The 25,231-nt window shown below is 43.5% G+C and overlaps 1 protein-coding gene across 1 annotated transcript; it reads right to left on the reverse strand.

The window, feature by feature from the left end:
• Nucleotides 1–18,606: 18,606 nt before the first annotated feature.
• LOC135890905 (olfactory receptor 52N2-like) lies at nt 18,607–19,545 on the reverse strand. The gene has a single exon (XM_065418384.1). The coding sequence runs from the start codon at nt 19,543–19,545 to the stop codon at nt 18,607–18,609; it is 939 nt and encodes a 312-aa protein (XP_065274456.1).
• Between the last annotated feature and the right edge of the window lie 5,686 nt (nt 19,546–25,231).

Below are 25,231 nucleotides of genomic sequence, written 5' to 3' on the forward strand. Positions count from 1 at the left end.
GAAGAGAGGGTTTTGGAACTGCACTATGTTACCCTGGATTTGAGGGGTGTTAACCCCAGAATGTGATCAAGCTAATTGCAACCATGTGATGTTCACTGGCCACAATGAATTAATAATATAGAACACCGCATAGTTAAGGGTTGATTGGAAACCAGGCTTTTAGATGTAAGGTCAAAATCTAGCAGGGAGTTTCTGCTAATTGCAATAGGAGGAGTGGACAGACAAGTAAATAAGTGAGAATGAGAGAAGATAAATGGGTTTGATGATCCAGTAGGGGTCACTGTGTTTTGTAGAAGTTATAAAATTTTATAAAAAAATTAGCTAATGTATTGCACTTTGGAGTAGTCCTCTGAAGCCATTTTGAGAGACCTTTTTCCTGACACCCTTTCTCCCCAGTGGGTGACCAACAGGCCACTGCAAACCTGATGTTTATTATTCAATACTGTTCCATGTGTTAGGTAAATAGCTGTGATGTTCTAGACCTATTGCTCATGTCTGTGTGTGCCTCAATCTAATAAACTGCAGTGTTAGACAAGAGCATGCTGACTTGCATTTAGTCCTTGATCAGACAGAACTGCTGTGTTCCCATTGATTTATTCCTGCCTGGAGTAAAATAGTTACGTTGCCCCTGCTGGAAGTTCTGAAAACCCTGGGTTACAGACTGCTTTGTTAAACTACATCACCTTGGAGTCAAATAACTTACCGCTTTGTACAGTCGATTTTGGAGTCCCTTTCAGCTGGAAATTTCAAAACACACACTAACCATTCCTGTTGGGAAAGACATCAAAAGTAGGTGTCGAGATTTCATCTTGGAATTTGTAAAATACATGAAACAGAGATTTCCATGAAATGTCCGGGTGATTAAAATGCCTGCAGTACTAAATCCTTCAGGACCTAGATTGGCTGATATCTGATTTTTACCATTACTTTGTGGAGACCTTGGACAGTTGGAGCAATGGTGGAGAGTTTTGCCTATGGTTCTTGGCCTCACTCTCTGAACAACCAAGTAAAGCACTTTTAAGGTGAAGGTCTCAAACACGTGGATGCCGCAGAGGACAAAGACTTTAGTTAACTTGACTTGTTCGCTCTTGCATTGCTTTTGCTACCTTTTGGGAACGTTACAGTTGACAGACTGTTTTCTCAGATGAACTTTATAAAAACAAAACTGTGCAACAAGATGCAAGGGGAACTTTCAGAAAACATTTAGAATACACTGTTCCTGTTAGCGCATAGATGCAAGGACGCCAAATCTGTTGTGAAGAGTTTGCACCAATGTAAGAAATGATAGCACTGGTCACTGCTTTGTTTTGGGCTACTTCTGGCCTATTTTTAACACCATTATTCACCATTTATTATTTGAAATGCCTGCCAACCCTCAATCGGGATACAAGTACCAGTACTGTGTGTTTGATTTTGAATGTAATTGTCATCTCATAGCTTCGTTGGTAAAGTGGACAAATTCCTGTTGGAGCTTGTAGCTTTTTTTAAAATCAAACTTTTAGTAGGTATCTAATGAAAGCTTTTATTTGTAATTCAATATACAGACCAATGTATTAATGAAAAAATAACAACCTTTGTTTCAAGAAATAGAGTGGGCTACTTTTGGATTCATTTTTAAGTTATTTGGGGCTATTAATTCAGTAGAAAACTGGCAATTCTGCCCACCTAAACCTGAGCTGGAGGCAGAGTAGTAGTGCTGAGGCAGCTCTGGGGAGCTGCAGCTGGAGCAGACCAAAACTGTGAACGGTGATGGCAAAAACCAACTGTGCCAACTTGGAACCAAGGCTGAGCTCCAGGGGGCAGCTGTGGGGACAGAACCAGGCAGGAGGCCTGGGACATGAGAGGAACTGATAGTGATGTGCCCGTGCCCACAGAGCAGGTTCCTTGTTTCCTTGAACCATTCCCATTTTTTTCCCTTATTTGTCTTATAGTTGCTGTTTAATAAATTATATTTGGTTACAATTTAATTTAGTGATCAGTGGGTCAGGAAAGCATCCAGGGTGGAGAGAGTTCCCCAGAGTGAGGAAACCCTGACCCCTCTAGTAAGTGACCATGATGAAACTGGGGTTTTGGCCTCCCAGGTGTCCTGGGCCCAGCTGTGTTGCCATTACAAGGACTCTGCCACACAGGAGAGTCAAGGGGGAGTCCTTGAGGTCAGGCAGGCTTCTGGGTAAAGTGATTGTGAGTGGGGACTCAGACAGTTTCACTAGCCAATTCCCCTGGGGCAATGTAGAAGCCAGGAAAGTTCCCTGCAGTAGTTCCCCATTTACACTTGGGAACTGGGACAAACTGATGGGTTGGAATTTAGTGATGTGTAACAAGATATGTAACTTGTGACATCATCATATCATTGATAAAACTGAAATCTGTGACTTTGGGGAGCACACTTTCTGTGTAAGGTGAATATAAGAACATAAGAACGGCCCTACTGGGTCAGACCAAAGGTCCATCCAACCCAGTATCCTGTCTTCCGACAGTGGCCAATGCCAGGTGCCCCAGAGGGAGTGAACCTAACATGTAATGATCAAGTGATCTCTCTCCTGCCATCCATCACCATCTTCTGACAAACAGAGGCTAGGGACACCATTCCTTACCCATCCTGGCTAATAGCCATTAATGGACTTAACCTCCATGAATTTATCTAGTTCTCTTTTAAACCCTGTTATAGTCTTAGCCTTCGCAACCTCCTCAGGCAAGGAGTTCCACAGGTTGACTGTGTGGTGTGTCAAAAGACATCAACTCCAAGTTGGAGCCTGGCAAATACTCAGTTGGGGAACTCTGGTCTTAAGTGTTGAGAAATAAGGACAGTAACACTGAATTACTGAACACGACAAAGCTGGTATCATACGTGCTCAGTATACCAGTCAGGAACCCATACACAGAGCATGTATTTTTAATCATGAGAGATGCATGGACCAATGTCCATAATCGAAGGAGCATAGATTTGGTGCGGTGTGCAGCCCTTGTCAAAATGAATGTGCGGATGAGTTGCAAGGATTTTTACTGCTTTGTGATTTCCCAAAAGCAAGTCATGACTATGGCAAAGTTGTCAAAGAAGTATGAGACTGCCTGCACATCTGACAGGTATACAAATTGTGAAGTTGATTTATTTACTGAATAAAGAACCTCACCCGTTACCTGTGTTATTTGTTTAGTGTACAAACAAATCTGTATGTTTAAATATGGATTATAACTACTCAGCATTAATTACCATTTAAGATGGGTTTTAATATGTAATTATGCCTTGGTGAGTTATGAAATGAAAACTAGATAATAAGGATCATATGATCAAACCAGTTTTTAATTAATACAATGGGTTAATTATCAATTTATGTCCACAATATACTGTGTTAATGATGTTATATGGTAATTGTTGAGGTTATGCATATACCATTACCATTAATATCATTTTTTTACATGTTTATGTATGGTATGGTATATCACCACATGTGTCCCAATATCTTAGATCTGGTCACCCTAAATTTGACTGGGTGCTGCAAGCCACTCCCAGTACAGAGACTGCAGTCCTGCATGACTACCTCTTGAGTCGGGATCATGTGCTTATGTAGGCACCTTCTATTAGAGAGGCCTCTGAAGTTAGTTGAGGGTATTTCATTAGGGAAGATCCTGAGTGCCGCAATCCAGCCTTGGAGACTCCCATGATACCTCGAGGAAGAGAGAGAGAGTATTTCACCTCCAGAGGATGCAGGGAGAGCATGCGGTGGGCTACACCTTGTAAGGGAACTGGGATCCCAGTCAGGGGAATGGAGATTGCTTTGTGGAACTCCGTCTAAGCCAGAAACTGCAGCTGAGAGCCTGCTGGGGCTTTGATCAACCCAGGGAGCCGTGGAGATGATTGCTGGGCTTCATTGGAATCAGGGCAGAGACTGTTGCTGAGTTCAGAGCTGACAGAGGTAGGACTGCAGTGAAGTCAGTGTGCGTAGCCATCACCTTCGTTGCTTAAGAAACTGCTGACTCATATCCAGCTTCTCATCCACTGTAATCCCCGGGACTTTTCTGCAGAATTGCTGCTTAGTCAGTCAGTCCCCAGCCTGTAGCAGTGCATGGGATTCTTCCGTTCTAAGTGCAGGACTCTGCACTTGTCCTTGTTGAACCTCATCAGATTTCTTTTGGCCCAATCTTCTAATTTGTCTAGGTCACTCTGGACCCTGTCCCTACCCTCCAGCATATCTACCTCTCCCACCCCCCAGCTTAGTGTGATCTGTGAACTTGTTGAGGGTGCAATTAATCCCATCATCCAGATCATTAATAAAGATGTTGAACAAAACCAGCCTCAGGACCGACCCCTGGGGCACTCCGTTTGACACCAGCTGCCAACTAGACATCAAGCCATTGATCACTACCCATTGAGCCCGACAAACTAGCCAGCTTTCTATTCACCTTATGATGTGCTTATGTAGGCACCTTTCTACTAGTGAGACCTCTGAACTTAGTTGGGGGTGTTCCATTTGGGAAGATGCTGAGTGCCACAATCCAGCCTTGGAGACTACAACTCCCATTGATGTCTTGGAGGAGAGAGAGAGAGAGAGAGAGAGAGAGAGAGAGAGAGAGAGAGGATGCAGGGAGGCATGCTTTGGGCTACACCTTGGAAGGGAGTTTAGATCCTGGTCAGGAGAATGGAGATTGCTTTGTGGAGCTCTATCCAAGCCAGAAACTGCTGCTGAGAGTCTTCTGGGACTTTAGCCAAGCTGGGAGCCACAGAGGCTGTTGCTGGGCTTCATTGCAGCCATGGCAGAGACGGTTGCTGAGCACAGAACTCACTGATGCTGGCCTGCAGTGAAACCAGTGTGCGTAACCATCACCTGTGTTGTTTGGGGAAGTGCTTGCAAGGGAAGGGGCACAGCAATGAGACTTTAAGGGGTTGCCTGAGACTGAGAAGAGAAGCAGTGTTCATCCCATCTAACCAGAATCCAGGGTTATAACAACTCCCATCTTCAGAGGCACTGTGCAGCTTGGAATGAACACAAGGTTAGAATTGCTCTGCCCTTTTCTGTCTGGACTGGATTGTTTTAGTGGACCCACAGAGTGCTCTCCTGGGCTTCAAGATCTTCACATGTGCCCACTCAAGCAGATTCAGAGAACTGCACACCCAGGAGAAAGGTAACTGGTGACAGTGTAAGTGTAAATTGGTGACATTTCATTTACTACTGTAAACTGCATGTATTAATTGATTTATTGAGTATCAGAAGGGTAGCCGTGCTAGTCTGGATCTGAAAAAAAAAGCGACAAAGAGTCCTGTGGCACCTTATAGACTAACAGACGTATTGGAGCATAAGCTTTCTTGGGTGAATACCCAGTTCGTCAGACGCATGTGGTGGAAAATTCCAGAGGCAGGTATAAATATGCAGGCAAGAATCAGTCTAGAGATAACGAGATAACAATTTATTGAAGTGTCCAATGCTGATTTAAAACAGTTGTGACATTTTAGTTAATCTCAATCTATTATATCATGTTTTCTTAAATTGTTAAGTAAAGGTGTGTTAACTCTAAGCCAAGTGTATATTGAGTATATTTTGCTTCATTGGTACTTTGAGTTAGACCAGGTGTTAGTGAACCAAGTCAGCACATTCCTAACCAAGGAGGACAGTACACAAAACACACAGATCTTTCAAGTAATTATGTAAACACATTCTACAGAGATGGTACAGGGACACACCAATGACTCATAAGATAAAGAGGGAATGACAGAACAATGGATGAGGATGTTTTGTTCTAACTAGCAGGTACAAGGATAAGGGTGGTAAATAAAAACCTTTGTAGTGTGCTACACAACTTGTTTGTATCTGTCATGAATATAGGTGGAAGGGTAGCAACCTTTATGTATGCAGTAGCATAAAATCCCTCCTTGTCAGCTGTACTTGATTGCCTTACCTGTAACGGGTTAAGCAGTTCAAATAACCTAGTTGGCACCTGACCAGAAAGACCAATGAGGAAAGAAAATACTTTCAAATCTGGGGGGGGGGGGGAGATTTGTTTTTGTTCTGTATGTTGTTCCCTCTCCGGATGGAGGGAGAAGCCAAGCAGGTACAGTATCTCCTGAAAAATATACCTGCAATAATCCATCTAAAACTACAGAAACTGTGAGTAGGGCAAGGAAATGTGTTAGGTTATCTTTTGCTTTGGCTTGTGAATTTCTCTATGCTACAGAGGTAGTTTCATTCCTGTTTTTGTAACTGTGAAGCTGAGCCCGGGGGGAATCCTCCGTGTTTAAAACCTTTTTTATTATCGTGTAAAGTTGCCTTCCATCCTGATGTTACAGGTGTGGTTCTTTTATTTATTTTTTTCTTTATAAATAAAGTTCTTCTTTTAAGAACCTGATTGATTTCAGTGTCCTGAAGACAAAGGGTCTGGTCTGTCCTCATTTTGCTAAGGCAACTGGTTGGTATATTATTCTCAAGCCTCCCCAGGAAAGGGGGTGAAGGGGCTTGGGGGCATATTTTGGGGGAATAGGGATTCCAAGTGACCTTTCCTGGAATTTTTGTGTAAATCGCTTGGTGGTGGCAGCAATAGTGTCCAAGGACAAGGAAAGGAATTTGTGCCTTGGGGAAGTTTTAACCTAAGCTGGTAGAATATAATCTTAGGGGGTCTTTCATGCAGGTCCCCATATCTGTACCCCAGAGTTCAGAGTGGCAGAGGGCGAAACCCTGACAGTATCAAGGTATAAAAGGGGAAGCCATAGGACGGGTATCTTTTTGCTGGCGTAAGGAACAGGATCCTGGTGTGCTGACTGCGCTGGTACCATTGCCCTGGGCATACATGTCAAGGATGATCTCTTTCACATATTTTATTTTTCACGGGTCCATAGGTAACTGAGGAGTCCGACCCTTGAGCCACAGTCTCATTGGCAGACATTGCAGGTGGTGTTGGAAGACAGGGTTGAGTCATGATTGCTGCATGTTTTTCTTTGACCAGGGTAAGGTGGTTTTCCCCAAAAGTGGATGTTCTATCTCTGACAAGTTTTCGCCTGTTATCCCTATCCTGGGCTGCTTTTTCCCAGTGTGTGGTGTCAATGCTGCATCTTTTGATGTTTATCTTGACGGTGTCTTTAAAGCATGACTTTTGGACTCCCCTTTTCTTTTCTCCTTAGGTAAGTTGGCCAAACAGCAGTTGTTTTGGTAAGTGTACATTTCAGAAATGTGCACACTGCCACTCTACCTAAGCTGGTGCTGAATAATCAGGGCCTCAAAACTTCTGTGAGGATACTGGCATTAGTGCGATGATCCTCCCACTTCATGTTGAGGATCTTCCAAAGAAAGTGCTGGTGCTGGCATTCCAGGTTTTTCAGGTGTTTTCTATAGGTCACCCAAGTCTCACAGCCATAGCGGAGGGTCAGGATTACCACCGCTTTATAAACTGAAAGCCTAGTATGTGTTCTGATGTCATGACTGTTGAACATCTGACGAGACAGTCTGCCAAAGGAAAGGCTGGTGCAGCGGATTCGGTACTGAATCTCGACATCTATGTCTGCCCTCTGTGAGAGATGGCTGCGGCGGGTTGGATCACAGATACCCCCTTGGGAGCTGCCACCTGATGTGCCAAGACTATCTCTGCCCCTCCTTTCCTGCCCTGCCAGCTTACGACTTCAGTAAGCTCGTTTGAGCCAGACACGCTAGCCTGCTGCAAACCCAGACCCAGGTCTGAACCACGTCCCCTAACAGCTGTAGGCTTAACTGAAAGCAACTTACAGAACTGTTCCTGTCTTTAACACTCAGATGTCCAATTCCCAATGGGGTCCAAGCCCCAAATAAATCCATTTTACCCTGTATAAAATGTATACAGGGTAAACTCAGAAATTGTTCACCCTCTATAACACTGATAGAGAGATATGCACAGCTGTTTGCCCCCCCCAAGTATTAATACATACTCTGGGTTAATTAATAAGTAAAAAGTGATTTTACTAAATACAGAAAGTAGGATTTAAGTGGTTCCAAGTAGTAACAGACAGAACAAAGTGAATTACCAAGCAAAATAAAATAAAACATGCAAGTCTATGTCTAATCAAACCGAATAGAGGTAAAAGCTTCACCAGTTCCAATAAGCTTCCTTTTACAGACTAATCTCCTTCTAGTCTGGGTCCAGCAATCACTCACACCCCCTGTAGTTACCGTCTTTTGTTCCAGTTTCTTTCAGGTATCTTTGGGGGTGGAGAGGCTCTCTCTTTAGCCAGCTGAAGACAAAATGGAGGGGTCTCCCAGGGGTTTAAATAGTCTTTCTCTTGTGGGTGGAGACCCACTCCTCTCTCCTATGCAAAGTCCAGCTTCAAGATGGAGTTCTGGAGTCACCTGGGCAAGTCACCTTTCCATGCATGACTCACAGTTTTTACAGGCAGAAGTCATTGCCCACATGGTATCTTGAATGTCTCCAGGAAGAGTTCTTATGTGGATAGGAGCATTCCAAGATGCATTGTTCCTTAAGTGCTTCTTGATGGGGCACTTAACTTTGTGAATTCCTTTCTCCAGGAACTGACTAAATGCTCTACTAAGGGTATTCAGAAATCAAGCCAGTACACAGCCCATATTCATAACTTCGAATACAAAAATGATACATGCATACAAATAGGATTAATAGATTCAGTAGATCATAACCTTTATATAGATATGTTATATGGCATATGTAGCATAGAACATATTCCAGTTATGTCATATATATTCATAAGCATATTTCCATAAAGCCTTATGGGAGGCACCGTCACACCCTCCTCCTGAACTTACTGTCAGAGACTTGGACACTGTCCATGGCGGAGGCAGTACATGTAAAATCCCTGTTTTTCTTTGAGCTGGGGTACTCATTGTTCTGCCACAGGGTTAGAAGGGACTGCAATAGTAATCTAGTCTAACCCCTGGCCAAGATGAAGGATTTGTTGTGTCCAAGACCGATGGCTATCCATCTTCCTTTCAAAAACCTCCAGTGAAGAAGCTTCCACAACCTCCATACCCAGTCTGTTCCATTATCCTACTGTTTTTTCTTGAGATTTAATCTAAATCTGCTATGCTGGATTTTTCCACCGGCCCAGGGAGTTCTTGAGTTTGGTGGGCAGTGCCAGAGTTTTGTCTAGTCTGTCTCTGTTTGCTCTGTAGATCGAACTGAACCACAAATGGAGGTGGTATATGAAACCTGGCATGAGGTATCACCACTGTGCCGGCCACAATATGCCCCAGAAGGTGGAGGCAGTGTCTGGCTGATATTTGAGGAATCTTTTGCATTGTCTCTATGAGCATAGCCAAGGAGAGGAACCTGTGCTGAGGCAGGAGCGCTTTCGCCTGTAACAAGTTGAGGTCAGTCCCTATGAACTCTAGGCTCTGTGCAGGGGTGAACGTTGATTTTTGGATGCTGATCTGCAGACCCAGTTCCGTGAATAAGTCTATTCCAGTGTTGGCACAACCTGACAGACCTTGTTGAAGGAGCAGGCTGTGAGGAGACAATCATCAGAGTAGGGGTACATTATGATCCCCTGGGAGCATAGGTGAGCGGCCACTACTGAGAGAACCTGGGAGAATACTCTTGGAGCTGATGACAGCCCAAGGGGGAGTGTTGTGTACTGGTAGTGGTCTTGTCCTAGGGTGAATCTGAGGAACGTCTGTGGGACAGTCAGACTGAGATATGGAAATAGGCGTCCTGAAGTTTAAGGGCTGAAAAACAGTCTCCCTGTTACAATGCTGGAATAATCATTGCAAGAGTGACCGTCTTGAATTGCTGAGCTTTGACAAACTTGTTGAGTGATCTGAGGGCTAGGCTGGGTCTCCAACCTCCCTTCTCCTTGGGTATTAGGAAATAGCGAGAGTAAAAACCTTTGCCAGGTAGATGTTGAGGTAAAAAGGAATGAGTGCTTTAAGAGCCCAGTGTGTTAACTCATGAAACTCAGATCATACTGATAACCAGAAGTCTGTGACTGGCATTTGTGAAAAATTCTGCGGCAGTTCCTTCATGGCTTGATAAGACTTTCCTCTTCTTTTGAAGACAGCATATCTGTGGGGTTTGGCTTAAAGGTGAATGGGTTCCTGATCTATTGATTACATTTCTCTTTGCCCATTTCAGGAAAGTATTCACGAAACTGCTCCTGCAGACCCCGGAAGTGCTGAACAATCAGGTCCTGGATAGTGTCAACTGACAGATCACCATGCTGTTGCATAACGTCCTCCAGTGTTGTAAACATGCAAACAGATCCTTGCAGCACAAATGAAGACCATGGTTCAAGTTTGCTATCCGACCGTTAGCAATGAAAACATTTTCATCTCATCCCTGAAGTGGCACATTCAGAGAATTCAATCACTCTCCACTTGTGTAGCATTTCTGTGACACTCTTTGATACCTTTGTTGTCATATCTGGCTGCCATATTCATATTATTGGCGAGAAAAATATGGACTTCCTCAGGCAGTTCACAGAGACTTCTCAGCATCTTGCCCCTGGACAGCCAACAAACTTCTGCATGTAACAACAACTGTGTGACATTTGCCCCAATCTCTTCACATAAAATGGCAAAAACCCTCGAATTAACCAGGCGCAAATATATAAAGTTTATAATTTTTACTGCAAGAACATCGCTGATATCCTCTGCCATCTTCTTAGCAGTCAATGCCTGACTCTGGATCAGACAATGATTCCACGTTGCTGTGGGGCCACTTCTTGTAGCCTTGTCACAAGCCCGCTATATTGTCCCATCATAGACCATGATCCATTGCTGCAAATTCCAAAACAGTGCCCCAATCAAGGTCTGTGTCTTGGACAAAATTATTTAATAGTTTAAAAAGCTCTTCACCAGTTGCTCATGTTGGTTGTGGACGGCAAAACAGAAATTCCTCTTTTAATTCTATTGCTGTAGCAAAATGAATATACGGCAGTAGCTGTGCAGCATTTGATATATCTCTAGACTCATCTCTCTGAACTGAATAATATGGACTCTTACCAACACTTTCTAGGAACTGCTCTTTTATATCAGTGACCATCTCCACAATATGGCGTGAAACTGTGTCGTTAGAGAGTGGGATCACATCTAGCTGTGATGCTGCTTTGTCTGCTATCATCACCGCACATGTATCCTTTGCAGCTGGAAGCAGTAGTTTCTCACCTGTGTTGTGTGTCTTGCCAGGTTTGCCAATGTGCAAAGCCACACAGTAAGAAACCTCAGTATCCTTCATGTTACCAGGGCTGTACACTTCAACAATTATTTTTGTCCTGTTAACCCATTGAGCTTCCTGTGAAAAAAACTCAACGGGTTTAGATACTTCACTGCATACAACACATGGAGGCCTTGGTGCATCACAGGACCCGCTCTTTGCAAAGCCCAGTTTGTTAGTCTCTAAGGTGCCACAAGTATTCCTTGTTGTTTTTCTGTAGATGTGTGTAACTGTGCCAGATTCTGGTGCAATTGTGTCCCAAGTGTTGTGTACATTCCCAGCAAACACCCCATACCCATATATATCACCCCTAATAGCCCTCATTTGCAACAGGCCATTAATGCTGCCCCTCCGTGGTCATTGAGGAGGGACACAATCAAATATTTTCTCTGGACAAACAATTACTTAACTGAATTATTGTCCATTTTACACCATTGCATCCTCCCCATCTACTCCTAGTGGTTCCCAGTGAGCTACTCCCTGTCTCATTATTCCCATAGGGCTCACGGGGACCACCTTAGTAGCTGTTCCATTCCAGGGTACCACAGTAACTATTACACAGGTACTATTTGTTTATATTCATCCTTTGTAATTTGACCTAGTGTCCACTTTTTGTAGGACTCTTTTTGGATTTTTAGATCATTGAAGACTTTTTCCCTATGGGATCTTACCTACCAACTCCCGGAGTTTGTGAAAGTCTGCCTTCTTGACATTCATTGTCTTTATGTTGCTGTTCTCCCTCCAACAATTCCTTAGAGTCACGAATTCTATCATTTCATAATCACTCTCCCAAGCTGACTTCCACTTTCAAATTCCCAACCAATTCCTCACTATTTGTCAAAATCAATTCTAGAAAACAGAATCATAGAATATTAGGGTTGGAAGAGACCTCAAGAGGTCATCTAGAACAATCCCCAGCTAAAAGCAGGATCAACACCAACTAAATCATCCCAGCCAGGGCTTTGTCAAGCCGGGCCTTAAAAACTTCTAAGGAAGGAGATTCCACCACCTCCCTAGGTAACGCATTCCAGTGCTTCACCACCCTCCTAGTGAAATAGTGTTTCCTAATATCCAACTTGAGACCACTGCTTTTTGTTCTGTCATGAGAACAGCCTCTCCCCTAGTAGCTTTCTCCACCTTGTGAAATAAAAAATTGTCTCCAATATACTCCAAGAACTGGTTGGATAACACTGGTCTACAATTTTTGAGAAGTCGTCTGCTTCAGAGATAAAATGTTTTTTTAATACTATTTATTATGTATTTTGATGTGTTGAATTCAAATATGACAATTAAAACAACTGATTGGCTACTGTTTCTAAGATATATAAGTTTTTACATTTTATGTCTATGTATATTGTGTAGATAGTAGAGTTTTAATCATAAATTGTAAACTTAGGTCTTTTCATGTGTTTATGGTTGCTTTACATGATAATATTTCACCTGTCCTGTTTATGTAACACTTTAAAAATCAGCAAAAGGGTTATATAAATAAAATTTATTATGAAACAAAAGGCAAAAAACTATTATGTACATAGTTTAGTCCTATTCCTTGTCTACTCGGCGCTTCTTGGCTTGTCTCTTGTATTCATTAAATGGAGCATCTCTTGTCACTGTCCAGCAATAGTCTGCAAGCATTCATGGGCTCCATTTGCCCTGATAGCGTTTCTCCATTGTTGCAATGTCCTGGTGAAATCCCTCGCCGTGCTCGTCGCTCACTGCTCCGCAGTTCGGTGGAAAAAAATCTAGATGAAAGTGCAAAAAATGTATCTTTAGTGACATGTTGCAACCAAGGCTTTTGTATGCCTTGAGGAGGTTTTCCACCAACAACCTGTAGTTGTCTGCCTTGTTGTTTCCGAGAAAATTTATTGCCACTAACTGGAAGGCTTTCCATGCCGTCTTTTCCTTGCCACGCAGTGCATGGTCAAATGCATCATCACGAAGAAGTTCACGAATCTGAGGACCAACAAAGACACCTTCCTTTATCTTAGCTTCACTTAACCTTGGAAATTTTCCATGGAGGTACTTGAAAGCTGCTTGTGTTTTGTCAATGGCCTTGACAAAGTTCTTCATCAAACCCAGCTTGATGTGTAAGGGTGGTAACAAAATCTTCCTTGATTCAACAAGTGGTGGATGCGGAACACTTTTCCTCCCAGGCTCCAATGACTGTCAGAGTGGCGAATCTTTCTTGATGTAGTGGGAATCTCTTGCACGACTATCCCATTCGCAGAGAAAACAGCAGTACTTTGTGTATACAGTCTGCAGACCAAGCAAGAGAGCAACAACCTTCAAATCGCCACAAAGCTGCCACTGATGTTGGTCATAGTTTATGCACCTCAAAACTTGTTTCATGTTGTCATAGGTTTCCTTCATATGGACTGCATGACCAACTGGAATTGATGGCAAAACATTGCCATTATGCAGTAAAACAGCTTTAAGACTCGTCTTCGATGAATCAATGAACAGTCTCCACTCATCTGGATCGTGAACGATGTTGAGGGCTACCATCACACCATCGATGTTGTTGCAGGCTACAAGATCACCTTCCATGAAGAAGAATGGGACAAGATCCTTTTGACGGTCACGGAACATGGAAACCCTAACATCACCTGCCAGGAGATTCCACTGCTGTAGTCTGGAGCCCAACAGCCTGCCTTACTCTTGGGTAGTTCCAAATCCCTGACAAGGTCATTCAGTTCACCTTGTGTTATGAGGTGTGGTTCAGAGGAGGAGGATGGGAGAAAATGTGGGTCCTGTGACATTGATGGTTCAGGACCAGAAGTTTCATCCTCTTCCTCTTCCTCGTCTGACTCAAGTTAGAATGATTCTGGTGCATCAGGAACCGGCAGTCCTTCTCCGTGGGATACTGGGCGTATAGCTGATGGAATGTTTGGATAATGCACAGTACACTTTTTCTTCTTTGACACACCTTTCCCAACTGGAGGCACCATGCAGAAGTAACAATTGCTGGTATGATCTGTTGGCTCTCTCCAAATCATTGGCACTGCAAAAGGCATAGATTTCCTTTTCCTGTTCAACCACTGGCGAAGATTTGTTGCACAAGTGTTGCAGCATATGTGTGGGGCCCACCTCTTGTCCTGATCTCCAATTTTGCAGCCAAAATAAAGGTGATAGGCTTTCTTAACCATAGTGGTTATACTGCGCTTTTGTGATGCAAAAGTCACTTCACCACAAACATAGCAGAAGTTATCTGCACTGTTCACACAAGTATGAGGCATCTCTGCTCACTTTGGCTAAACAGAAATGTGTCCCTTTGCAAAATCAAACACTGACAAATAAGAGAGCACGACACTGTCTGATTTCTAGAGCTGATATAGGGCAATTTGTTCAGCAGAGTGTTGTAAGCTTTGTTATGATTGCATCATCCATGACTTCTAGGAATAACATGATGCAATTCATATCATGTATGACGCAATACCAGCTTCAGATTGCATCATTCATTGTTTTGCCTAAAAAGCAAGTACTGTCCAAACCCAGTCATAGATTTATTCATAGATCCAGTCAAAGATGTATTTTAGTCATTTCTGGTTTAAATTGAGATCCCTTCCCTTTATAACTCACTTATCCTCCGCCATTCCCAAGTCAAGGGTCGTATATACTGACCCAATAGCATATCTTGAAAACTAGAGCCAATCAACAATTTTAAGCATCATTTTCATTCTCGGTGACCCAGAATTAGTAAAGTTTGACTACATTTATTTCAGAAGCATTTTGGCTGTAGAGCAGTGTAATCTGTGTCCTGCTGTGATGTTTTCCCAATAGATATCTGAATAGTTGAAGTCCCCCATTACCACCAAGTCCTGTGCTTTGGATGATTGTTTTAGTTGTTTAAAAAAAGCCTCCTCCACCTCTTCTTCCTGGTTAGGTGGTCTGTAGTAGACCCCTACCATGACATCACCCTTATTTTTTGCCCCCATTATCCTTACTGATAGATCAAGAGACTTTCAACAAATCTGTCTCTTATTTCCATCTCAACCTCAGTCCAAGTGTATACCTTTTTAATACATAAAGCAACACCTCCTCCCTTTTTCCCTGCCTGTCCTTCCTGAGCAAGCTGTACCCTTCTATACCAATATTCCAGTCATGCATATTATCCCACCAAGTCTCTGTAATGCCAGCTATGTCGTATTAGTATACAGACATCTAAGGTACTGATTTTATCCCCCCACCCCAGTTCTGTCTTGTCTATCCCTTATCACTGTTATAACAGCCCATGCTCCCCGCAAATTCCAACCCTATTCCCAGGTCTCCATGTTTTTGACCTACCATGTATCATTGGTCTGCAGGGGAGGGATGGGAGCAGGCTCCAGTTCCCTCGGTTAGCATGGTGCTCCCATTTGTGTGGAGCTAGGTGTGCACTCCCCTACCTGCCGGCAGTGCCAGGGGGAAGAGCAAGCCCTTTCCTGAGCAAGTGTGGACACTTAGATGTGCTGGCATGTGCACCCCACCACCTCTTCCCCCCACCAACCTCAGCTGCCCATCCCAAGGATCAGATAGGAAGCCTCTTCCAGCCCAGCCCCACACCAGGCATGGCTTCTAGTGCAGGTGGCCCCGTGTCCCCGCTGTGACTGGAGGAGTTACCTGACTGAGTGCCTGCCTGGTGAAGCTCCAGCTTGGGTCTGCCCTCTCCAGAGCTGCGTGTCTCTCATCTGGATGGCCGGTTGCCTGCCTCCGTAAGCCCAGTCGGCTCTTGGTCGGAAGGTCAGGTCATGTGATAGGAATCAAACCAGATCACGTTCAGTACGTTGCGCTGAGCCATAGCCAGAACTGCCCACATCAAAAAATGGCCCTGTGTTTGACCTCCATTCTCATCATGATCACTTAGGACAGGGGCTATGATGTCCCCACTCTGGGGCACTCTCTCAGCACCAGCACTTCCCTGATCCACGGATCACTGCATTACGCTCAAACCACATACAATTTATTAAACAGCAACTGTAAGAAAAATAATGAACACATGGAAAAAATTATGAAAAAAAAGGAAACCCACTCTATGGGCATGGGGAACACCAAAAACATCTGTCTCTGGGATGTAAGAAAAAATACCAATCTGTTTCTCACACGTAACAGGCCTCCGTCCCAGCCCTGGATGCTCTGTGGTGATACCACGGGTAAGACACCTGCTCTGACAGCGTCCACACTCCCTCAGGCTCTAGGTGGCAGTACCCTCCCCCCAGCATCAGCCCCCCCATCAGGTTCACATCCCCCACTCTGAGTCCAGCCTTCAAAGCCCTCCTGTCTAGCAATGTCTCCCTGTCCTGGACTCTCTGCCCATGGCCCCACCTTGTTCTCCCCAGTAACTCATCATGCTCAGCGGCCATGTTACCTGTGGCACATCCGGCACCCACTATCCTGGCTCTGGCCCCGCAGTTCCCTGCTGTAGCTCAGCCCTGGTTATCCACAGGTGCAGCTGGGCTGCGCTGCCCCAGCTCCTTACTCTGGTCCTCTTCAGGCCCCCAGCTGTGCCTCAGTGCTGCTGCTCTACCTCCGGCCCAGGTCTGGGCTTGTGGTAGCCAGGTTTCTACTGCATTAATAGCCCAATGCCACTTAATAAACATGGGCTACTTTTGGGTTAGTTTTTAACTATACATCAAGTACTGAATGAAAACTTTTGTTAGATACCTAGTACAGATTTGATTAAAAAAACCCTATAAGCCTCAGCAAGAGTTCACATTAGCCACAAAGCGAGATGAAAATCAAATTCACATTCAAAGCCCCAATACTAGTTCTTGTATCCCAATTGAGGTTTGGCAGATGTTTCAAACAAAAAATGGTGAATGAGAGTGTTTAAAATAATGCAAATGTAGCCCAAAATGTATGTAGTGAAAAAAAAATTATATTATTTTTTTTCATTCAGTCGTAGTAGTCAATGTCCATATTTTGTGTTGATTTAGTTTGTTACTGTTAGTCTCTAAAAGGCAACATTTCATCATCACTGTCTTCATCTGAAGCAGAATTCTTCTGCTGCTGGTCATCCATCAGCAGTGACCAGTGCAATCATTTCGTTCGTCGGTGTAAACTCTTCACAAGAGATTTTGTGTCATTGCATATACGCCCCCTAACATGAAGAATGTTTTCTATACGCTGTTTTTGCATCTTGTTGTGCAGTTTTGTTTTTATCAAGTTCATCTGAGAAAACAATCTTTCTATTTTAGTGTTGCTAACAGGTAATGACAGCAGCAAAAGAGGAAATGAGCCAAGTTCTCTAAAGACTTTCTCCTCAATGACATCCATGTTTTTCAGAACTTCAACCCAAAACTGCTCAACTTGGTTGTCCTGAGTAAGAGGCCAGTGAGCCATAGGCATAACTTTCCACTGCTGCTCCAAGTGTTCAAGGTCTCCACAAAACAATGGCAAAAAAGAGATATCAGCTAATCTTGGTCGTGAGGGGCTGATCACAGTAGAAGGTCTTAGTACTGCAAGTGTTTCAATCATCTGGACATTTGGTGGCAATCCCTGTTCACCTGTTTCGCACACTCCAACATGAAATCTCGACACCTACATTTGATGTCTTTGACAACAGGAATCATTAGTGTGTATTTTGAATGTTCCAGTAGAAAATCAACTCCAAAATCAACTGTGTAAAGCTGGGGGGAGGCATAGCTCAGTGGTTTGAGCAGTAGCCTGCTAAACCCAGCATTGTGAATTCAATCCTTGAGGGGGCCACTTAGGGATCTGGGGCAAAGTCAGTACTTGGTCCTGCTACTGGAAGCAGGGGGCTAGACTCAATGATCTTTTGGGGTCCCTTCCAGTTCTATGAGATATGTATATCTCCATTTATTATTAAGCAGTAAGTTATTTGACTCAAAGGTGATGTCATAGTTTAACACAGCAGTCCAGTTCTCAAAAACACACAGATTCATAACACTCACCAACAAGTTCTAGTTGAATGTCCTTAAATCCTACAGCAGCTTTCCTCTATTAGCACTTTGCAACTGAAACATTTGGTTTATCCTCCAGGCTTCCTGAGTGATTGGAAGTAGACAAATCAGGTACATTTTGTTCACCGAATCATTGCACATACAATAAGTAGTTCAGCATCGTAGTTTCTTTCTTTGTCTTTGTCTATGTGAAAGCATAGCTTCCGTTCATCCAAACGGATCCAGAACCCTGTTCACAAAGGGATTAATGGACAGCCACCTTGCATCAGACAGCTGCGAGATATTTTGGTGGTCTGGAAGTCACTGAAAAGCTGATTGACAGGGTTTGTGGGGCTGAGGGCTGACGGGTGATGCTGAAAGAGGTCAGGTGATGGTCAGAGAGCGGGAACTCAGCAACAGGGAGAGGAGAACTTGGTGATAGAGTTATAAGACTTTAGGTGTGAGGAACTTCTCAGACTCTGAACTTCCACAATGTTGAGCTCAGCCAAATGGGGACAGAGCACCCTTGATTCATGAGGAGATATCCTTCCCCCTGTTGTCACAGAGGTTTAAAGTCAGTGCCCCCTAACAATCACATTCTGCAGGTGTATTTGCCCACATTGTCACGAAGCTCTTTGGATTTGACCCCATAAATGATAGGGTTGAGCATGGGGGGGATGAGGAAATAGAGGTTGGCCAAGATGATGTGAACGTGGGGAGTGATGCCCTGACCGAACCGGTGGGTCATGTGGGAGAAGAGGAAGGGAATATAAGATGTCAGCATCACACAGATGTGGGCTGTGCAGGTGTTGAGGGCTTTTTGGTGGGCTTCCTTGGAGGACATTCTTAGGACAGCCCTGATGATCAGACCGTAGGACAGGGCAATGAGCGTCAGGTCTAATGCGAGGACTACCAACGTTATCACCAAGGCGTATGTCCTGTTAACTGCGATGTCCCCACATGATATCTTCGCTACAGCTATGTGCTCACAGTACGTGTGGGGAATAAAGCGGTTGCCACAGTATGGCAGCCTGCTCAGGAGCAGGGGCAGGGGCAGAACGAAGAGAACAGCTCGCAACAAACCCACTAGCACCAGCTTAGCTATTCGTGCATTGGTGCGGATGGTGGCGTATCTCAGAGGGTCACATATGGCAACATAGCGATCGTAGGCCATTGTCACGAGGACGGCTGAGTTCATCATAGCACCCGCATGAAGGAAGAATGTCTGGGTGAGGCAGCCACCCACAGTAATGCCTTTCAAATTGAACCAAAATATACACAGTGCCTTTGGCACAATGGAGGTAGACATGCCGATGTCTGTGAGCGCCAGCATGCAGAGCAGCAGGTACATCGGCCTGTGCAGGGTCTCCTCTTTGCCTACAACAAACAGAACCATGAAATTTCCCAAAAGGCCGATAATGTAGGACGTAGAGAAAGGGATGGAAATCCAGACATGGGCAGCTTCCAGGCCAGGGATGCCTGTTAGGATGAATGTTGAAGGGTCAGAAGGGGTGAGGTTGAAAACTGCCATGAGGTGGTCGATACGTTGTTCAGGCTCAGAAATGTTCAATGTGTCTGTGAACGGAGAGAAACAGAAAGATGGTGTGAAACACTCCAGTATACACCACTGTCATGTAATTAGGATAAGTCTTATTCAAAATATGCCTTGTGAGGTGTCATTCTAAAAGTCTTGATCTCCTGGACAGTAATATCTCATTGGATTATATGTACTATCATTGTATGTGAAGTTATGAAGTTTGGCTATGTATGTGTTGCTGAAACATGTCCTGAGGTTGAAAACACCAACAAGCAGCCTTTCTGGTACGACAGTAAAAAGGCCAAACACTGTTAGTGGCTTATTGAGGAAATGCACACAAGCACAAGAATTACCCCAGGAACTGTGTACAATAGAAAACTCTGAGAGATAGCACTACACAATGGGAACTGTTTGACTCAGGTCACAGCAAAAGAGCTTTTCAGCAAGTAGGGCGAAGATATAAAAGGGGGGAAATGACATGATTGAAGGACCTCACTCTCGCTACAACAACACACCTGGAAACACCTGAGGAACAAAGCCTGAACTGTGGGAAGCGATGGTCCCAGGCTAGAAGGCTTTTTAGCCTGTGTATGAAAACCTGGGAAAGCCAAGGCAACTTGTGCCTTAAGAATCTGCCAGCCTGTTTATCACTCATGGTGAATATTAGCTAATGCATATCCTACCTATCTAGTGTGTTAAGCTCAGTTTGTGGTTTTTGTGGACATCTGTTAGTCTTAAAGGTGCCACAGGACTCTCTGTTGCTTTTTGTGATTTTTGTTTCTTTACTAAGGTAATCTGCTTTGTTCTGTTTGTTATCCCTTATAATCACTTAAAACTGCCTTTTATAGTTAATAAATGTGTTTTGTTTATTATTAAACCCAGTTTATGCAATTTCTATCGGGGAGGGGCATATCTCACTTCACATTGAGGTGAATTTTTATGAGTTTGCGCTGTGCAGATCTTTCTACACAGTGCAGGACAGTATTAATTTGGGTTTATACAAAGGTGTGGGCATGTGAGTGCTGGGTGAATCCTCTCACACAGAGATGACTTCGGTCTCTGTCTACAGCTGGGTGTGGCCCTACGTCTATGTGTGTGTTGCAAGTGGCCAGAGATCCTAATTCACAAAACAGGGGGAGGGAATTCAGGTTGGCATAGCAGGAGGGGCTCAATGAAACCCCAGTATACCAGATTGCATCCCAGAAGGGGGGGTGCAAACCATCATAGGGGGTTATACACTTTATATCAAATAGTACAGTAAATATTTTATAGTTATTAACAATCTAGAAAGGGGGGTGAGCAGTGAGGTGGCAACATTTATAGATGGCACTAGATGATTTAGGTCAAAGCGAAGTCCAGAGAAGCTCTCAGAGGGAGCTAATCAAGTCAGGTGAATGGGCAGCATGATGGTGGATGACTTCGAGTTTTTTCCTCCAATGGGCATACATGCTGTATTTATTGACATCAAAGTTCCTCAAACACCTAACAAGGTTCTAATTTTACTGTATGAACTCAGGGCAGGAACCTGGGCATCACGGTCTGTAGCTCTGTGAAACCCTGCTCACAGTGCAAGCATGGACAGAAACTAAGCAAAACATTGGGATCCAGGAAGAGTAGGATGAGGAATCATACAAAAAATACAATGTCATAGGATCAGTCAATCAATGATTCATCCTTCTCTGCACTCCTCTGTGTAGTACTGGGCACCCTTCTCACAAAGGATATTGCAGAACTAGAGGAGTTCAGGGAAGGGCAACGAGAATGATCAAGGGCCCAGGGAAAATCTCATACGGAGAGAGGTTGAAAAGACTGGTTTCAGAGTATCAGCCGTGTTAGTCTGTATCCGCAAAAAAAAAAAAAAAAAAAAAAAAACATGAAAGCTTATGCTCAAATAAATTTGTTAGTCTCTAAGTTGCCACTAGTAGTCCTGTTTGTTTGGTTTTTTTGATGTTGAAAAGACTGGGATTGTTACCTTAGAAAGGAGATGAATAAGAGGGGATATGAGAAAAGTCTATAAAATAATGACTGGTAGAGAATAGATCGCGAATGTGTTCTCCCTGTCTCATAACACAAAGTCAAGAGGACACTCAATTACAATGAAACGTGACAAATTCAAAACTGATAAAAAAGAATGCTCTCTGCACTCAACGCCTAATTAGACTGAGGAACTCATTGCCACAAGAAATAGTTGAGGCCATGAGATAAGTAATGTCGGAGAATAACAGAGTTCTCACTTTTTGTTTGGGTACAGCAAGTCAGATACTTTATTTTCTCAAGCAATTGCATAGAGGGAGAGAGCTAAACAGGTCTCTCAACAGGTAAACAATTACAGAAAGCATTTATACCTTTTGTTACAGACAATAATGAGCAACAGCTGCATTTTGTTTATGCATAGGTCATTCTGATATCTTGTTTTTCTCACTAATGTAGACTCTTAGTCTACATTCCATATTATCTACACATTATCTACACAAGGTCGCAACAACTTCTCATACAGTTCTTTCCCACTCGCCTCACACATTCCTCGCTTCTACAAATCTCGCGTTATTAGGGTTACAGTTAGCCTGACTCTTGCTAACAAACTGTCATGCATTGCAGTCCCCTTCCTGTCAGTTCTTTCTCTGCTTCCACAGTAAGAATCAGGAAGTGTGTGGACATTTACATGGATAGCGAGACTACCAGTTACAAAAGATACTGCTAAATAAATATTTTGGAAAGCCTATACATCCATGTGTTTCAGAGCACAAGCCAGTCTCTAGCTGTTAGGTATTAGGGGTGACACCCTCAGGAGGGTAAGATCATCCCCTCTCTACCTACTGCTGGGTTTCTTACACTTTCTTCTGTAGCAAGTGAGGCTGTCACTGTCAGAGAGAGGACACTGGACCAGTTGGACCATACGTCTGATACGCGATGCAATTCCTATGTTGGAAAGAAGCCAAATTATCCCCATGGAAACAGACATTAGTTCCCTGGGTTCTGGGCTATGACTTTGTGCTCAACAGAATGTGCATGAAGGGCACAATGGTCTTGGTATTTAGGTCTATGGGCCTGCACCTCTGTTACTTCCATTGTTTCTTTTCATGAGAGACTTTCTTGCCAGCACCCAGCTTTGTCTGAGACATAATTGTGACACTCTATACCTCAGGGAAGCACCATATTCCTCATTTAAATATAATTGTGATATTGCATGTAAAGCATGCCATGTGAGGCATCAGGGAAAAGGTTATGATATGCTGAAAATCATTGTTCTAGCTAAATATGTATATCATTAGTGCAACTGAAGTTATGAGATTGTGTTGTATGGTTGTTACTAAAACATGCTGTAAGTTGGGGAATCAGCAGCTCCTGCTGGGGAATCAGCAGGCCTGTAAGCCTGACTTCAGTACCGGGCAAACTGGTAGAAACAATAATAAAGAACAATATTGTCAGACACATAGATGAACATAATTTGTTGAGGAAGAGTCAACATGGTTTTAGTAAAGGGAAATCATCCCTTACCAATCTACTAGAATTGTTTGAGGGGGTCAACAAGCATGTGGACAAAGGGGATCCAGTGGATATAGTGTACTTAGATTTTCAGAATGCCAAGGTCCCTCACCAAAGGATTTTAAGCAAAGCAAGCTGCCACGGGATAAGAGGGAGGTGCTCTCATGGATTGGTAATTGGTTAAAAGATAGGAAACAAAGGGTAGGTATAAATGGTTGGTTTTCAGAATGGAGAGAGGTAAATAGTGGTGTCCCCCAGGGGTCTGTTCTGGGACCAGTCCTATTCAACATAGTCATAAATGATCTGGAAAAAGGGGTAAACAGTGAGCTGGCAAAATTTGAAGATGATACAAAATTACTAAAGGTAGTTAAGACCCAGGCAGACTGTGAGAGCTACAAAAGGATCTCTCTAAACTGGGTGACTGGGAAAAAAATGGCAGTTGAAATTTAATGTTGATAAATGCAGAGTAATGCACATTGGAAAGCATAATCCCAACTATACCTATAAAATGATGGGGTCTAAATTAGCTGTTACCACTCAAGAAAGAGATCTTGGAGTCATTGTGGATAGTTCTCTGAAAACATCCACTAGATGTGCAGCGGCAGTCAAAAATCTAACAGAATGCTGGGAATAATTAAGAAAGGGATAGTTATAGGAAAGAAAATATCATGTTGCCTCTATATAAATCCATGGTACACCCACATCTTGAATATTGTGTGCAGATGTGGTTTCCCCATCTCAAAAAAGAAATATTGGAATTGGAAAAGGTTCAGAAAAGGGCAACAAAAATGATTAGGCGTATGAATGGCTTCCGTATGAGGAGAGATTAAAAAGACTGGGATTTTTCAGCTTGGAAAAGAGATGGCTAAGGGGAGATATGATTGAGGTCTGTAAAATCATAGAGAAAGTAGATAAGGAAGTGTTGTTTATTACTTCTCATAACACAAGAACTAGGGGTCACCAAATGAAATTAATAGGAGGCAGGTTTAAAACAAATAAAAGGAGGTTTTTCTTTACACAGCTCACAGTCAATCTGTGGAACTCCTTGCCAGAGGATGTTGTGAAGTCCAAGACCTTAACAGGGTTCAAAAAAGAAATAGATACATTCATGGAAGATAGGTCCATCAATGGCTACTAGCCAGGATGGGCAGGAATGGTGTCCCTAGCCTCTGTTTGCCAGAAACTGAGAATGAGTGACAGGGGATGTATCACTTGATGATTAGAAGACAGGATACTCAGCTAGATTGACCTTTGGTCTGACCCAATAGGGCCATTCTTATGTTCTTATGTTCCCCAGAGACAACAGCAAGGAAAAGTAACCAATGCCCTGGAGGGTGTTGAATAAACATTAACAGCCATTGTCTAGCAAGGGAGCTACAATGCAATGACAAACTCGCAGAAGGCCACATCAGGGCAATTGCTCTATCTTGCATGGGGCAATGCCCACCAGACATGCCTGGACTTGTGTTCTCCAAGCATGTGAAGTAAGGGTATAAAACAAAACACAGTAGCCCACGCTTGACCTTTTCTCCAAAAACCCCCCTCCCCTCCCCCGCAATCTATTCTGCAAGCAACAAAGACACTCAGAAGACTGAAGAATCCAAGAGAGGCATCTGGCAGAGGTTTCAAGGGTGAAACTTGTGTACTATGAATTGCAATATCCAGTGGGCTCAGAAAAACAGCTTAATGTCAATGTTGCCCAGTCTCATAGGTTTGAGAGTTTAGACTGTGTGTTTATATTTTATTTTCTTTTGATAACTAACTCTGACTTTTTGCCTCTCACTTATAATCACCTAAAATCTATCTTTTGGAGTCAATAAACATGTTTTACTGTTTATCTTTACCAGTGAGTTTTCCTGAAGTGTTTGGTAAACCTGCTCAGGTTTACAAAGGATGGTGTAAATCCACTTTCCATTGATGATGTGGTGAAAAAAAATAATAAATTCGCACTCGTCATCTTGAGCAGGGCAAGATGGTATATTCCTAAGGTACAAGGCTGGCAGCTGGGAGGATATGGCTGGTTCCTTTCCCTGTGTGATTCATGAGTGGCTCTGGGAGCATTCGTGGAATCTAGCTGGGTGTGGGGCTCCACATGTCGTTGTGCTGAGTGATAACAGGGCCTGGAGGGGTTTGCTGCTTGTCACTAGCAAAGCATTGTGAGAGACAGCCCAGGCTCGAGAGTTAAACGGGCACA

This window comes from Emys orbicularis, chromosome 1 (assembly GCF_028017835.1).
Source record: "Emys orbicularis isolate rEmyOrb1 chromosome 1, rEmyOrb1.hap1, whole genome shotgun sequence".
NCBI lineage: Eukaryota > Metazoa > Chordata > Testudines > Emydidae > Emys > Emys orbicularis.

What these genes read in the sequence shown, in the direction of transcription:
- LOC135890905 (XM_065418384.1), bottom strand. Translation starts at nt 19,545, where the DNA reads ATGGCAGTTTTCAACCTCACCCCTTCTGACCCTTCAACATTCATCCTA.